The sequence below is a fragment of the Zalophus californianus genome, chromosome 2 (genome assembly GCF_009762305.2).
Source record: "Zalophus californianus isolate mZalCal1 chromosome 2, mZalCal1.pri.v2, whole genome shotgun sequence".
In the NCBI taxonomy this organism is placed as follows: domain Eukaryota; kingdom Metazoa; phylum Chordata; class Mammalia; order Carnivora; family Otariidae; genus Zalophus; species Zalophus californianus.
The window spans coordinates 177385485-177401293 of NC_045596.1; the positions used below are offsets into that span (position 1 = coordinate 177385485).

At 52.7% G+C, this 15809-nt stretch overlaps 1 protein-coding gene and 1 long non-coding RNA gene across 3 annotated transcripts in view; one reads left to right on the forward strand and one right to left on the reverse strand.

Annotated features, from left to right (window-relative positions):
• Window positions 1–4423: 4423 nt before the first annotated feature.
• LOC113925251 lies at window positions 4424–7012 on the reverse strand. Of its 2 annotated transcripts, none has more exons than XR_003520960.2 (3): window positions 6880–7012; window positions 5592–5711; window positions 4424–5372 (listed from the first exon to the last, which is right to left on the reverse strand). It is a non-coding gene; the product is annotated as an uncharacterized LOC113925251 (long non-coding RNA). The 2 variants fall into 2 exon arrangements; XR_003520961.2 differs by lacking the exon at window positions 6880–7012 and adding an exon at window positions 6433–6556.
• Window positions 6746–15809, forward strand: part of PRAG1 (PEAK1 related, kinase-activating pseudokinase 1) — a 50215-nt gene continuing 41151 nt past the window's right edge. The window contains exons 1-3 of the mRNA XM_027599881.2: window positions 6746–6963; window positions 11179–11645; window positions 13712–15543. Coding sequence (XP_027455682.2) covers window positions 11337–11645; window positions 13712–15543 — 2141 coding nt within the window. The 5' untranslated portion in view covers window positions 6746–6963; window positions 11179–11336. The remainder of the gene's footprint in view (window positions 6964–11178; window positions 11646–13711; window positions 15544–15809) is intronic.

Genomic DNA, 15809 nt, shown 5'->3' on the forward strand with positions numbered 1-15809 from the left:
CTCCCAGACCCCATTCCCACTCCCCGCCCCAGGCAGCCGCTCATCAACTTTCTGTCTCTATCAAGTTATTTCTCCTGGATATTTCCTATAAATGGAATCACACGTGGGTGCGTGGGTGGCTCAGTTGGTTAAGCAACTGCCTTCGGCTCAGGTGATGATCCCAGGGTCCTGGGATCGAGCCCCGCCTCGGGCTCCCTGCTCGGCGGGAAGCCTGCTTCTCTCTCTCCTACTCCCCCTGCTTGTGGTCCCTCTCTCGCTGTCTCCCTCTCTCTGTCAATTAAATAAATAAATAAAATCTTTAAAAAATAAAATAAATAAATAAATAAATGGAATCACACATTAAGTAATCTTCTGTGCCTGGCTTCTCTCAGGTAGCTTAACCTTCTTGAGGTTCATCCGTGTTGTCACGGGTATCAGGGTTTTATTGTTTTATAACTGAATAGTATTTCACTGTATGGACAGACCATGTACTTATTCATTCACCAGTGGATGGACATTTGGGCTGTTTGTATTCTTTAGCTCTTACGAATATGCTGTGCGAACATTTGTGTGCCCGTTTTTGGTGTACCTAGTTTCATTTCTCTTAGGTAGATGTCTAGGAGGGGAATTGCTGGGCTATAAGACAAAGTTTTGGTTAATTTTTTAGGAAACCATTTAGGAAAACTGTTTTCCGAACTGGCTGTACCATTAAGAGGTTTTCTTTAGGGTAACGAAGCAGATCTTTCAAATGGGTTTGTTTTTCCTTTGTGACTCTTCCTAAAGTCAAATATTCTGCTTCTTTCCAAGCCTAGCTCCGGCTCAGTCAGAAAGCCAAGCAGTGGGAGTCATGAATTAATTCCTCAAATAGTTCTCATTTTCACACCCTTAACTCACAGTGAGTCCACATTAAAACCAAACAACCTTGAAAGCTCAGAAGAACAAGGTTATGAAATGGCTCAGAAGACCCTGGGCAAGTCATGTCAGTCATTGAGGACCTCAGCATCTCCATTTGTCCCTGAAGGATTAGACCTGGATGATCTCTCCTGTCCATTAACGACAACTCTGGAATGTATGTGAACCCAGAACAATCCTTTGATGGGCTTTGAGGTACATCTTAATTCATACTGTCTGGGTGCGGAGGTAAAGAGTTTCTCAACCATGCAAATGCCAGCACAGGTAAGGAACCAGGAATTCTAACTGTGAGCCCTGAAACCAGAGAAAGAGGGAGCTAACAATGAAAGAATGACCATTGTCTTCCTAGGGCAGGTTGAACAAAGGGACATGCTGACCTTATTATAGAAAACTGGCCTTATATTCTTAGTGGACATTAATTAACATGTCTCCTGTATGTCATGCTCTTTGGAGCTGATTTCTGAAAAATCTTTATCTTCCATCTAGAAGCAATAGTGTGTATCACTCAGTGGCACATTTTCATTTTAGTAACCGTATTATTTTCCTAGGGCTGTTGTAACAAAGTACCAAACACTGGGTGGCTTAAAACAACAGAAATGTATTGTTTCAAGGTTCTGGAAGCTAGAAGTCTGAGATCAAGGTGGAGGCAAGAGCCAGGCTCTCTCTGACAGCTCTGGGGTAAAACCCTCTCTTGTCTCATCTAGCTTCTGGTGTATGCTGGCAATTGTTGGCCTTCCTGGGCTTCTAGAAGCATCGATTTAGTCCCATGGCCTCTTCTCCCATTGTGTTTTCAAACAGTCTTCTTTTTTTGGGTGTCTGTCTCTTTCCTCCTTTTTATAAGGACACCAGTCACATTGGGTTAGAGACCACCCTAATGACCTTATTTTAACTTGATTACCTCTTTGTAGACCCTACTTCCAAATAAGGTCACATTCTGAGAAGCTGGGGTTAGGACATCCATCTATTTTTGGGGGGGGAGTGCGAGAACACAATTCAACCTATAATAGTAACATTTTTTTTAAAAAATTGGGTTTGCAATAAGGTATCTATCACCAAATGCACATCTAACTGTGTTTATGCTATAAAAGGAAAAGAAGAAAGTGTTTTCCTTCTTCAACGCTTGACATCTGAGCTCTGTGGCACTTGGGCACAAAGGAAGATCATAACAATCTTGAACCCTTGGCTCTCGGTCCCATGTGGTTTGAGATTCTGACATCCAGCAGTTATTTAAATAATAGCTTTCAGTTTGGGGGAAAAATCTATTCAGTGCTTGGAATATGATACTGTAAATTATTTAGAATGTTTTATCCTGTGGAGAACTGCCTAGGACTAAAGTCGGGGGAGAGGATGGGACATTGGGAAAGGTTTTTAAAAAAGTTGGGACACAAGAATGTGGTGCCATAATCACAGGACAGGGTTAACCGATAAGATTACTTGAATTTCCACAGCTCAGAGAAGAAAGAGATAAGTTGGGCTGGCAACCGAAAGAGCCGATTATCACTTAGGGAGAAAGAAGGAGGGGAGTGGGGCTGTGTCTGCTCGCCAGACCAACCTTTGGCTGGCTCACTGAGAAGACCAGCCTCCAGCAGCACCGAGAGAACTCAGATGAGCTCCTCACGGCAAATTTTCAGAAGACCTTTTTCCTTCCCTTCTTCCCTGTCCAATCCCCTCTGGGGTGGTTTTGGGCACCTGCCCGTGGCTTCCAGAGATTCCATCCTATCTCATCTGTGGCCCGTCCTCCTCGCCCTGTTAAATGCCCTTTTCTGGACTGACAGCCCTATGGAGGAGCCCACCTTTCCCATCCCATTTCCCCCCCACCCCCCGATTTCCTTCTTCCATGGGGTCCATTGGAACTTCCTGCCGGTGTACGCAGAGTGACTAAGAGTTTAAGCTGGTCTCGGACACTCCCCGCCTCACACAATGCACTGCAGCCTGAATTCCCTTCACGTCACCTGCTCCCTAGCTCTTCTCCCTCTTCACACAGCTCTGGGTTTCAGAAAGTCTCACAGAGAGGGTCCACACTCCTTTCCTCCACGGCCTCTTCTAGATTACCGTGTTTGCCAATGCTTCACCTCTTCATATCATCTCTTCTCCAACGTCCTTCATTTCCTCTATGGTTCCACATGCCACGGCTGGCAGGATACCTTCCTTCCCCGGTTGGCTGCCAAACACACCAGACTCAAGAGACCCACAGAGTGAAGTGCCCTGACTTCCCTAGTTGTACCAGCGAAACCATTAGTCTACAAGTCTCTGGAGGCTAAAATTCTGCTGGTTATCTTTGATTCCTTCCTCTCCCCCATGGCAGCACCTACCTGGAAATTTCTGTGAGCCTCATTTTAGAAAAGGCATGCAAACCCTTTAGCACACGGGGCCTGACACAGAGCGAAGGCTCCACAATGTAAGCTATTATTTGTAAATATCTTATTGCCCTCAGTGAATTCCTAAGTAGCCAGTCCCCAGAACTCCCTCTTCATGTCTTTCCAAACCATCCATCCCGCATCCCTGTTTTCCATTCCCACTGCCACCTCCTTTATCACAGCCCCCTTACCTCCCATCTGGACCAGAGATAGAAACTCCACGCCAGTCTCCTCGTCTCTGACCTCCTCTCCCACTTCCTAATCTATCTGGGATAGAAGATCCAGGTAGGGCTGATGAAAAGCTAACTTCAATGACATCATTCAGTTGCTCAGAAAAGTCAATGCTCCCCGGTGGGCAGGTTCCCTCCTTCCTGCCAGTCCCACACTGCAGTTTCAGCCTTGTCTCCTATAGCCACACTCCAGCCAGACCAGATGGGAAATCTCTGCAAAGTCTCCCGCCTCTCCCATGACCATTCCTCTGTGGATAACATTCTCTCAGTCTGGAAAGTCCCCATTGTCCACAAATCAAAATCCTTCTTATCCTCCTAAGCCCCCCTGGCTCTGTGAAACCACTTTTTGGGTTTCCGGCTTTTCCTTCTTTGAGCCCCCACTGCCCCTGCATCATCTCCAGCTCACAGACCTATTTTCCCCACAGGACCTCATCCAGCGCTTCGTAAGTAGAAGGCGCTCAATAAATGTTTGTTGACTAAAACTGAACCCCTTTCTCCCTTTAAGAGGAGAGACACCTCTCTGTTGTTTGGGGTCTATTCTCCGACCAGGGAGAGATCAGGCATGGGATTACTTTGGTCCAATCCTCCCACTGTCCAACACCTCCAATACCCCATCTAGCCTCTTCTCAGTATATTTTAATGTGGACACTTCCTCATTCTGCCTTTTTGCCTTTCTAATTTCAAACAACTCTAGCTTACCTACCCCCAAAGCACTACCTGTCCCGGCCTTTGTCCTAATTTCCCCCCAATTTCACTGCTCTCTTAAACAGACTGGTGCTCATGGACTAAAACCCTGAAGTGACTCGCTCTTCTTCAAGGTCTGATCTGTATCAGGGAACCCGAGCGCCGCAGTTAAAAGTGTCATGAAATGGACTGGTAAGTAGCTAGAAGCAGAATGCTGTGTACACACAAATGACATTGCATGGCAGGATGCAGTTTGCAAGTTCAAGCAAGAATTGTTTATTTAAAATGCATAAGCTTACCGCAGCTTTACTGAGGAGATAACACACTTAACAGTCACTGGTGGAGAACTGCATAAGAGAATGGGTATTTTACGTGGATCTAAGTGGGTCTTTTGAAGTATTTTTTGATTCTTTTCATTAGGCAAGATGAAGCCATCTTTAAGGCCATGTCGCTGGCATAAAAAGATGCACGTGATATGCCAGCAACTACAGTATAATGCATTTATTTTGTGTGAGCACAGCAAAACACTTGGGAACATGGTTTATTTTGCAGAAAGACTAAATTAACCCTTCAATTGTCGTCCCATGCCACAGAACTGCCAATCCCGTCATACTGTTGCCTTGGCTTCTGATCATTACTTCCTCAGCCTGTCTGTGTCTTCAGGATACAGTAAGTAAAGAGAGGAAGATCAAGTGGGAACAAGAATGCCTTCTGTATGCTCGATCCTGTGAGGTGGGTGTCCCCACTCAGGCCTTACAGAGGAAGAACGGTCGCATCCAGCCTGAATCATGGGAACCAGGAACTCCTCTGATCCCGGGCGTGCGCCATCTCCCACTGTAACTAAACCGCACGCACATCCTTATGCCATTTTTGTATTTGTCCAGTGCAGACCACTTTGTATCTGTCTGCTTATCAACACCCTCCTCCCCACCCGGTCTTAGTAAAGAGAGGCCTGGCCCCTCCCGTTTTGTTGGATGCTGATGGAGGTCAGCCAGAGTTTTCCCTCCACGTTCGTTCACGTGGTTTCCTCTCACTTTAAGAAGAAAGAAAAATTGGGCTGGACTGCCAGAACTTGGGAGAGGGCAGCACGGCAGACTGGGATTGTCCACCAGTGGACCCATGCGGTTGTTGCCTCTGATCCCAGTGTTGCCACTGTTCAGCTGATGGGCCTTGGCAAATTATGTGGTCCTCTGCATGTCGGCTTTCTTCCCTATAAAATGGGGATGATGTCCCTCTCATGGGGTGGCTTGGCACAGGGTAGGTACTTAACCAATGTCAGCCCCCCTCCCCCAAATTCTATTCATAGTAAGGAGAAATCCAGACATTGGAGCATGAGGAAGTATTCCTTATATCCCTCTACCTTTGCCCTTTTCTTACACCCAAGCCAAACCTCAAAAAAAGGTCTTCTCCCTGTCTCCCCTCCACCTACCTCCTCACCCGCTCAGGCCTGTTGTCACTGCCAGAGCTCATGGAAAGCACAGGAATCTCAAGGGAAACCAGTCTTCCTCCTCTCCAGCTGGGTGGAGGCTCAGCGGCTCATCCCTGTGGACTGAAAGGCAGAGGACCTAATTGGAGTTACCTCTCTGGGGAGCAGGAGGGGCAGAGAGGAGGTGTTTTTCCAGGGTCTTCTTCCTAGACCCTTTCGCCACATTGCCCCCACCCAGGCAGGCTCAAGGTGGTGACTCTGGCGCTCGCTAACTCTCTGAGGAAACACCCAGGTCAAGGTGCGAGCCTGTCACAAGGCAGCTGGAGGAAGGGAGGGGACTGACTAGGTGGTATGCTGTCATACTCTCCGTGACAAGAGTTTTTAGCCCGGAGACTATCTCGAACTCAGTCTATCTCTGTGAGTGAGTCACTAACGGGAAACTGTAAACACAGGTGTAATATTGGCCCGCGGAGGACCGGGATGTCGGTCCGAGCGAGGTGGAAGACCAGCTCTCTCCAGTCCAACCCTTCATTCTATATCCAGAAAACTAAAGTTCCCGGGGGTGAAGCAATTTGCCTGACGCTCAGTCCCAGGATTGAGCGGGACCTGGAATCCGCCGTCGGGATTCCCAGTCCGGCTCCCTCGCGCCCCACGCTCCTCCCCCGCCACCGTAATGGACAATATCGGTGCCCACGCAGCTTTGGCGACCCGGCTTGGCTCCCGACCTCACTATTTCACTCCCGACCTCTCGCTTTCTCGCTCCCCCGCCCCAGCTCTCGGGCTTTACACGCCCCGGGGTCTCGCAGAGCCGTCTGGACGAAGGGAGGCAGGACACCTATCATACCTCTACAGACATTGTGGTCAGAGGAAGCCTGCGAGCACCGATCACCGCCCCTGGGGCGGGGGCAGGTGCGGGCTCGGCTCGCGGGTCGGAAGGCGCCCAGTCCCGGGCGAGGGGCGGGGCCTCCCCGCCGCGAGAGGCCGGGCGGGTGGGCGAGGGAGGGGAGGGGCGGGGCGGGGAGAGTTTGGAGCGCTCGGGGCGGGAGAGCCGCAGCCCGCCGGCAGGCAGCCGGAGGCGCGCGGGCCTGGGCGGGGGGACGGGGGGGGCGGGGTCGCGGGGCGGCGGCGGCGGCGGCGGCGGCGGCGGGGACTGCGGAGGTGCGGCGGGGGCCTGGGCGCGCGGCGTAACCGGAGGCGGAGGGGGAGGAGCCGCGCTCGCAGCTGCCACCCGGCCTCCCGGCCCCGGCAGAGGACACCCGCCCGCCGCCGGGCACGCACCGCGCGCACTCACTCTCCAAACAATGCTCCGAGGCGCCCGGCGGGGTGGCTGGCGGCTAGGCGGCCGACCGCGAGGCTGGGGGAGCGCGGCCCCGAGGTGAGCCCGCGCGACGCTTTCTCCAAACCCAGTCCCTTTTTGTCTTGGCGAACGTGGCCGCGGAGGGGAGCTCCGGGGGAGCGCCGCGGTCGCCGAGAGGGCGACCCCCCTGTCGGCGTCCCCCGTGGTGACAGGCGGCCACTGGCGGAGGGTGGAGCGTCCGGACCGCGTGCGCCCGGGGTTGTGCTCCAGGGTGGAGGCGCTGAGCCGGGAGCACACGGGAGCCGGAGGGGTGTTTTCGATTCCTTTGGAGAATCGCGCTTTTTTAAAACGGGGGAAACTTTCCTTCGAGTTCGGGGAGGGGAAACCGATTGTTCAGCTGGGCTTTCTGGGCTTGCTGTTCTGTTTGGGGCAGGAGACTGAAGCGCTTTGCGAGTTGCTAATGGGGAAGACTTCATTCCTGCGGCAGGAGTACTGTCAAAGGAGCAGAGAGGGAGAGGCCCGCCCGGCTACTGGGACCGGGATCCGGGGGGCGAGATGGTTTGGGGCCCCAGGGTGGCCGCCTCCTGTGTTGCCCCGAGTTAGATGGCAGCCTCTGAGCTCCCAGAGGGAACAAGATGATGCCTTTCTCGAGCCCTGGCTGAGCCCTCCGAAAGGCGTACTGTGGACACGTTCTTAACCTTTGCTTGTGCTGCTTGTGTCCCCAGCCGGACAGACGGACACACACACACACACACACACACACACACACACACACACACACACACACACACACACACACACACACACACACACACACTGAGAAAATAGAACCTCTCCACCTGTCCACTTTCAGGTCCTGTAAATGGGAATGGAGGCAGGGCCGGCTAAATGTGTTTATTTTTCTCAGGTAAAGCTCAGCCAGCGAGGGCATGGCTTTGCAGAGCTGTAAAGGGAAGCCCAAAGGTCTACGGGCCAGGAGTTTTGCAATGAGATCAGGGCAGAGTCAGGTTCCACGGACCTTATTGATCACTGGCCCAAATTATGGTAGCGGCGTTTTTTCCTTTTTCAGAGGGAAATTTGACAGGAAGCCCTGGGGAATTCTGCAGCTACTTTGTTATCAGGGGATCCTGTGGAATTCGGCTATCCTCCTTACAGGTTTAGGCTGTAGGAGGTCTAACCCATGAAAATCACATTCCTACTGTTGAGATTAGATTACATTGCATTGGAGAAGGAAAAAATAAAATGAAAAGTTGGGCGAATATCATGACACCCTCTGGGTATGTGTGTGTTGGGCGGGTGTTGGGGAGGTGTGTTGAGGTTGTCACTTTGTTCTTTCTGCCTGGGCAACCCCTACCAGTGGAGTATTGAAATCCAGACATTTTCCATATGTACTTTTCTTTTTCAGTGTTGCATTAATTTAATTTATATATATATATATAAAACAATGCATACATATATATTTATTTATTTGATGAGTGTTTTCTGGGATTCCATCCCTTCAGGGTAAGGCATTAACAACCTTTGATGCAAGTGTGAGGGGCATTTTGAGCCAAAAGGTTTAGTTTTTTGTTGTTGTTGTTGTTCAAAAGGTTTAGTTTTATGGATCTGGCCACCGTTCTTCAGATTCTTTTTAAATGGGATGGGAGTGTGTCTGACAACTTCAGTCTTGCAAATTGTAGCCACAATTCTAGTGAAGTTTGCAGAGGCAAAGCTATTTTTCATGACTTGAATCAGAAAGAATGCTGGGATCTTTTTCTAATCTTACACTGCTGCCTCCCACTGAAATGGGGGAATTTGCATAATTCTGGGGGCTGCCTCCCCTCTGAGGTAAAGGATGTGGGCAGGAAGGTACCATTCCCAGGCTGTGGAGAGTTGGCACTGGTAGGCGAAGCACTGTTGCTGCTTTGTGTGTGCCACTTGAGTTTTTCACCATCTCTCACTGAAAACAAATAGGAGATAATTCCAGGCATAGAGCTCTCTAGACAGAACTGGAAAAGCATCTTTTCTGGCTTGACGTGGTGGTAAATTCTGTTTGCTGTGACCGAGAAACCAGTTTTAACAGGGTGCAGTGAGTCAATGATGGTGGAAGGATAGCGCTTCATTCTGTTCTCTTATTCAAAGCCTTCCCCTAAAAACTTTTGCCCCTCTGAACCATCGTGTGGAGAGCTGTGCCTGCGTCAGAGAATTTCAGAGCTGGGCATGGGAGCAGAGAGAGTGTGCGTAAGCTGGTGAGGGTTCTGGAGGAGGCTTCCCATACCTCAGTCATCCAGAGCCGACCCAAAGTCCTGGGGCTGTTGTGGGCCATTGGGGACAAAGAATGGGGAGCTCTGGCACCAAGCAGACATGACAAGTTTGTGCTCTCGGTTGCCTGTTGGGGGAGGCAATGAAGGGTGGCCACCCCAGCCTGCCTCTTTGTCTGTGGTAGCCGTGAGGAAGTGGTTGGACACCCACCTCCACAGAGAGCTCAGCCTTATAAGGAGCTGCAGGAACGTGAAAGGCCCACACAGAACGGGTTTCTGAGTTTTCTTTCCCCGTCCCATCAAGGGAGCTTGGGAGCCTTTGCCTGCAGTAAAGGGGAGCCTCTCTTTCCAACAGCTCTCTAGGAAAGGACCAGCTCCCCACCTTGGGGCAGGGATGTGGACACCTGCTTTCTGAATACCAGTGTGCTTCTTCCACTCCCCCTCCCCCCCAAATTTAGCAGCAGAGCCTAAAGCTCTCTGTGGCTCAGGACTGTGGGAGGAAGGAAAATCCTTGCTATCCTCCTCTGCTTGTTGAAGCTTAGTGACCTCTTCTGGGGAACTTGGTGAGGCATGAACCTGCTACTTGGGTGTATTTAGGGGAGGAGAAGAACCTAACCCACAATCATCTTAAAGAGAGGGATGCATAAAGCCCCTACCGACAGTTGCGGAAAGACAAACACTTGTCTTTTTCTCAAGAGTGTTTATTTAGCTTCAGGATGCAGTGGCTTCACGGTGAACTTTGGAGGGAGAGGAGGTAAATTTAGCTCCGGTGCTTGTTGAATAAGCACCCCTGTCTGTGAGTGTGGGACGCCGGAAAGAGAGCACTCGCCACAAAGATGCTGGAATGGGCTCCTGGCTCACTCCACCCGGTTAGCCCTGTTGATAGTTTAGAGGGCATCAGCCGCAAAGCAAGTTCTCACTGGAGGAGAGTGGAGAGCAAACCCCAGGGCAAAGCTCCCTTTTTGATGAGAATCTGATCGCCTGAGGTTTGTAGAGATGATTTTCTCATGAACATTTTCCTTATGAGGAGGTCAGTTCATTTAAATGAGGAAAGAAGAACGAGGAGCAGCAAACAGGTGATGGGCAGCCACTCTGTATAATGAATGACGTGATGAGTTGAGGGGCTGCCAGCACAGTTGGCCTTGCCTTCTACAACCACCAAACTCCCTGTGTCTGTTGGACAGGTCTTAGTTATGTCATTGCCATTGTTTCTCCATCTCTAAAATGGGGATAACAGCTACCTGCCGGGGTGTTATTCAGGCTAATTGGTTCATATCTGCAACCCTTTGAGTTCATCTTCAACAGGTGAATTTAGTAGGTTCTCTGGGCAAACTCTCTGCTCCCTATTGGACTGTCAGAGGCAACTCTTGCAACAAGCAGACTGCCTTTACCCCCAGGGCTATCGTAGGGAAAATAATTGCGTGATGATCTCTTCCCTTTGTTGTATTTTACCCAGCCACCCTTAGACCAGAGGGTTGTGGTAACAAGGCATTTCTCTTTCTGTTTCCCTCCTTGGCCTACAGCCTTGGCTCTGGTGACCTGACTGAGCATCCGGTTGAATGGTCTATGAAGGAAGGGGAGGAGGGCGGATTCTCAAGATGCCAGACCTCCTGACACAGTTCCCCTGAGGGGCAGGCTGGCCCCACACCTCTCCCCTTTCTCATCCATCGAGTGTCCCCCTGGCCAGAAGTATGGCTTCTAGCGCTGGGCTCAGGGCCCAGGCCTACCTGCCCGCTCACACAGTCCTTGGTGAAAAGTTGTGGCTTGTCCTCTGGAAACCACCATTTTTTATTTGCTCTACTACTTTGTAGTTCTTGTCCCAAGCTCTAGATCCCTTCAGCCCTGGGGACTGAAATGCCTACTCTGCTTGGTACTCCCGTCACAGAGTTGTGTTTAGTTTTCACAGCTTCTGATAAGGCCGCACCACCGGAGAGTGACTTAAGAGCCTTAAGACAAATAGGTGAGGGCCTCCGAATGTATGGAATGCTAATCTCTACCTTTTTCTTCTTCTTTCCTCCTTCCCCCACCTACTACTCCCCCTTGAAATACTCAGCCTCTCGCTGGTAATGCGGCCATCCTCAGGTCGGGCAGCTCTCTGATGGGCCCAGTGTTCTGCTGTCCCGGGAAGCCGCTCTGCGACCCGCATCTGCCTCCCAGAAGACCACGCCGGAGAGCCGAGCGCAAGATGAACCAGCACGCCGTGGGCTCAAGATGCACCAGACCGTCCGACTGAACCCCGAGAGCCCGAAGATGTCTGCGTGCAGTGACTTTGTGGAGCACATCTGGAAGCCTGGGTCCTGCAAGAACTGCTTCTGCTTGAGGAGTGACCACCAGCTGGCGCCCGGCCACCTGCCCCCTCCGCCTCGCCTGCCCCCCAGGCCTGACAACTGCCGCCTGGAAGATGAAGGTGTGAACGGTTCGCCCTACTCCAAGCCCACCATCGCCGTGAAGCCCACCATGATGAGCCCCGACACCTCCGATGTGTGGACAGAGGCGAACCTGAGCGCCGACGTCTCGCAGGTGAGGCTGACTAACCCCGGTGGTATTTTTACAGGGGCTGCTCTTTGTTGTAACACTGGGTGGCTGGCCGGCAGCCAGGGAGGGCTGTTAGAGCATGGCTCCCCTGGGACGGCCTCCCATCAGCCTGCCCCACGACTGCTCCTTCCTGACTCCTGCCCTTCTTTCCTATCTGCCCTCCCTTCCATCTGTCCCTTCAGGCTGAGAACCATCAGTCCAGTCCCTCCAGTGGCATCAGAGATTGTCTTAATTATATATCTGGAGGCACGCAAAAATGCAGCTTTTTTTTTTTTTAAAAGGTTTTTAAAGTTTTCTCATCGATCGTTTAAAATGCACACACGAGTAGCAATGATTGCATAACAAATGCCGTGTCCACAGATCAACGCACGACCCCATCTTGCTTCCTTTTTGCCCCCAGCCCCCCCTCCCCCCCCCCGTGATTTTAAAGCAAACCCCAGACGCCGTGTTATTTCCGCCCATGTCTTTAAAAAAGTAAAGTCTTCCTAAAAAAGAGAACCACGATGTCATGATCCCACTTAACGTGTTAGCAATAATTTCTTCATATCCAGTTCCCAGCCGGGGTTCATGTTTCCAATGGTGAAGCTTGGATTTTAGCAGCTTTGGCCTGGGATCACCGGAGACAGTTAGATCCCTACAGATGAGACTGTCCCGCTCATTGCACAGGTCCCCCTTACAAAGGTATCGTTATTTGGAGGGCACGTAGAGCCTGCTGCCTCTGGACGGGGGCTAGGAAGCTGGAAGTCTAGGACATCTAAGAACTGCTTAGGACTTGTTTGACCCTTTTGCCTCTTCTAGTTTTCCTAAACCGTCATGTTGAGTGAATCAGGAAGGCTGTTTGAGCCTATGTGAAATCAGAGGTCAGTTTTAAATTAGAGGAGGCTTCACTGAGGAGAGGCATTTCCTGTGGTTCTGCTTAGCTCCATGTTCTTCCGGAACTGCTCCATTGGTCATAAGCTGGTTACACCTATGCACCAGGCTGTGCTCAGTACCTTCGGTCTTTACAGACATGAGCTAGGGACTCCCTCAGCTCGGAATCATCTTGGAAAGGAGGCAAATGCTGGCCCAACTTTGAGGCTGCTTCTAAAAGTTTTGGGGTAGGGGGAGACTCTTGAAGGGAAGGACAAGGGGACCATGACTTCAGTGATGGGAATGACCAGTCCACATCTTTTTTTTTTTTTTTGACCAGTCCACATCTTAAGATTTTACTGATTTGAGAGAGAGAGAGAGAGAGAGAGAGAGAGAGAGAGAGTGTGTGCACCAGTGGGGGAAGGGGCAGAGGAAGAAAGAGAAGACTCTGTGCTTAGCATGGAGCCCAATATGGGGCTTGATCTCAAGAAATCAAGAGTTGGATGCTTAACCAACTGAGCCACCCAGGCGTCCCATGACCAACCCACATCTTTGTCTCGGGGCTCAACTAGTCCAGCCACTTCTGCAGGCTCGGGCTGAGGTCACTGCCTGTAACTTGGAGAGGGAGTAGCTCTTTGGTACGGCTCAGGGAGCGCCAAGGGAGCTGGGGACCCAGCTCAGAAACCACCCCCCGCTCTCCTGCCCCAGCACCCACCCGAGCTGTTTTAAAAAGCCCCATGAGTTTGGTTTCTTCAGGATTGTACTGTGACATGGTTATCAAGACAACTAACAAACATAAAACAAAAATGCATCCAAACTCAACACTCTGTTTTCAAAGCTCTTAGGAGAATTTATCTCATTGGGCCATTTTGAGGGAGAAGGCAGAATATTCTTTTTTTAGATGTTTGGGTTTTTTTCCTCCCCCCCTCCCCCCACCCCCACCTCACAGACCTTAAGCCAGCCAGACCCCGGGTGGGAAATGCAGCTCAGTGTCTGGGAAGACCGCTGGCTCTGGGGGGAGGCGGGGTCCCAGCAATGATGAGAGTCTGTGGGGAGATCAGAAGGTAGGCGTGCTGCAGGGCTCCCTCCCTGCAGCATGGAAGACCGTTGACAATGTCGTGGCACTCTCCTCTCACGGTTTCTCTCTTCCTTTTTTCTCTGACAAGGTCTAATGTAAGTCTTTTAACCTTGGGGCTGTGTAGGTCATCTGGAGACGAGCCCCCGGCAAGCTCCCCCTCCCGAAGCAGGACGACGTGCCGCTAGTTTACCTGGGCAGCTTCCGTGGTGCCCAGAAGCCGGCCGGGCCCTCTGCCTCCACAGATGGCCTCGCTCGCTGCCCCCCGGCCTATGCCGTGGTGGGCCTGCACAGCCTAGAGGCCCGGGGGCAGCGGAACACTGCCTTCCACCCAGTGAGTTTCTCCAGTGAGAAGGTTGGGCGAGAAGATAAACCCATGTTTCCCTACCAAGAGCTGACCTCCGCTCAGGAGAGCTTCCGCCAGAAGGTAGCTGCCTTTGCTGGCATGACGTCCGGTTGTCACAAGGGCCCCGGGCCCTGCCCCTCTCCACAGCCCCTGCGGGAGTCCCTGCCTTCGGAGGACGACAGCGATCAGAGGTGCTCACCTTCGGGGGACAGCGAAGGGGGAGAATATTGCTCCATCCTGGACTGTTGCCCCGGGAGCCCTGTTGCCACGGCCACCTCACAGGCTGAGAGTTCTCGGGGCAGACCTGGCAGAGGGGACCGCTCACCACTGTGCTGGGAGCAGGGGGTGTGTGGGGGCCCCCCTGAGGAGGAGAAGCAGGTTCTGAGCTTCCCGAGGGAGTGCTGTAGCCAGGGCCCGGCCGAGAACCCGCCCCGCCTGGGTCCCAAGAAGCTGTCCCTTACCTCAGAGGCCGCCAGTTCTTCAGATGGCCTCTCCTGTGGGAGTGCCAGCAGTGGGGCCAGCAGCCCCTTCACCCCCCATCTTGAGAGTGATTACTGCTCCCTCGTGAAGGAGCCTGTGCCAGGGAAGCAGCAGGACTCAGGCTGCCACGTGCTGACCTCTAACAGGCGCCTTGGACTGACAGGGGAGCCCCAGCCTCCAGCCCACCCCAGGGAGGCGGTACAGCCTGAACCCATCTATGCTGAGAGCACCAAGAGGAAGAAGGCAGTTCCAGCACCTTCCAAGCCACAGGCCACAGCAGAACAGGCCGCAGCTGCTCGGGGCCAGGGCCAGGTACGGACAGCTAACGCCCGGGCTCAGAAGGCAGCGTCTGGCTGGGGCCGGGACAGGGAAGGCCCAGATATGGCTCCCCAGGTGGCAGCCACCATCACAGTCCTGGCAGCCCATCCAGAAGAGGACCACCGGACAATCTACCTGAGCAGCCCCGACTCCGCCGTGGGGGTCCAGTGGCCACACGGGCCTGTGAGCCAGGACTCTGAGGCAGGTGAAGAGGAGGCTTCAGCTGGGCAGGGGCCGAGCTCCAGAGAAAGCCACCGTCCCGACGCGAGTGAGAACACGCCCAAGGGGAAGCCTGCCATTCCCCCCAAGCTGTCCAAGAGTAGCCCCGGAGGGTCCCCGGTGTCACCCTCTGCCTCCCCACTGTCTGACCTCAGCGAGGGGAGCTCCGCTGGTGGTACGGGGCCCCAGACTTCCTCCAGGGGCCCCAATGACTCTGCTTCTTCCTGCCGGGCGAACAGCGTCGCCGCCGGTGACTCTGTCCGGTGCCACCCCCCAGCTGCCACCGCCTCAGCCTTGGACCAGAGGCGGCCCCGGTACCAGACGGGGGCCTGGAGCCGTCAGTGCCGGATAGAGGAAGAGGAGGAGGTGGAACAGGAGTTGTTGAGTCAAAGCTGGGGAAGAGAGATGGAAAACAGCACCGCAGACCCCTCCAACTCCTCCGCCTGGCACTGTCTCCGCCCCACCGACGGCTGCTCTGGGCAAAGCAGCAAAGTTGGGACCGGGATGAGCAAATCTGCCTCTTTTGCCTTTGAGTTCCCCAAGGACAGAAGTGGGGTTGAGGCATTCTCACCTCCGCCGCCGCCTCCGAAGTCACGGTGAGTATGATGGTCTGTGTGTAACTTGGGGCCCTTCCAGAAACCTTTGCTGTTGCCCTCTACCGAAAGCCCTCAGGCCCAAGCCCTGAGTCCTGCGCTCTGGGCACCAGCGTCTGCCCAAAGGCCCTTGTGCCTTTATGTAAGTTCTGGGTTGTTCGTGTTCTTGCTCAGCAAATAAGCCCACAAGCGGTGCCCTGCCCGGGATTGGCTTTTTGAAGTGACTCTTTCCAAGAAGCACTGCCAAGCTGTTCCTCTCTCCTGGTGCT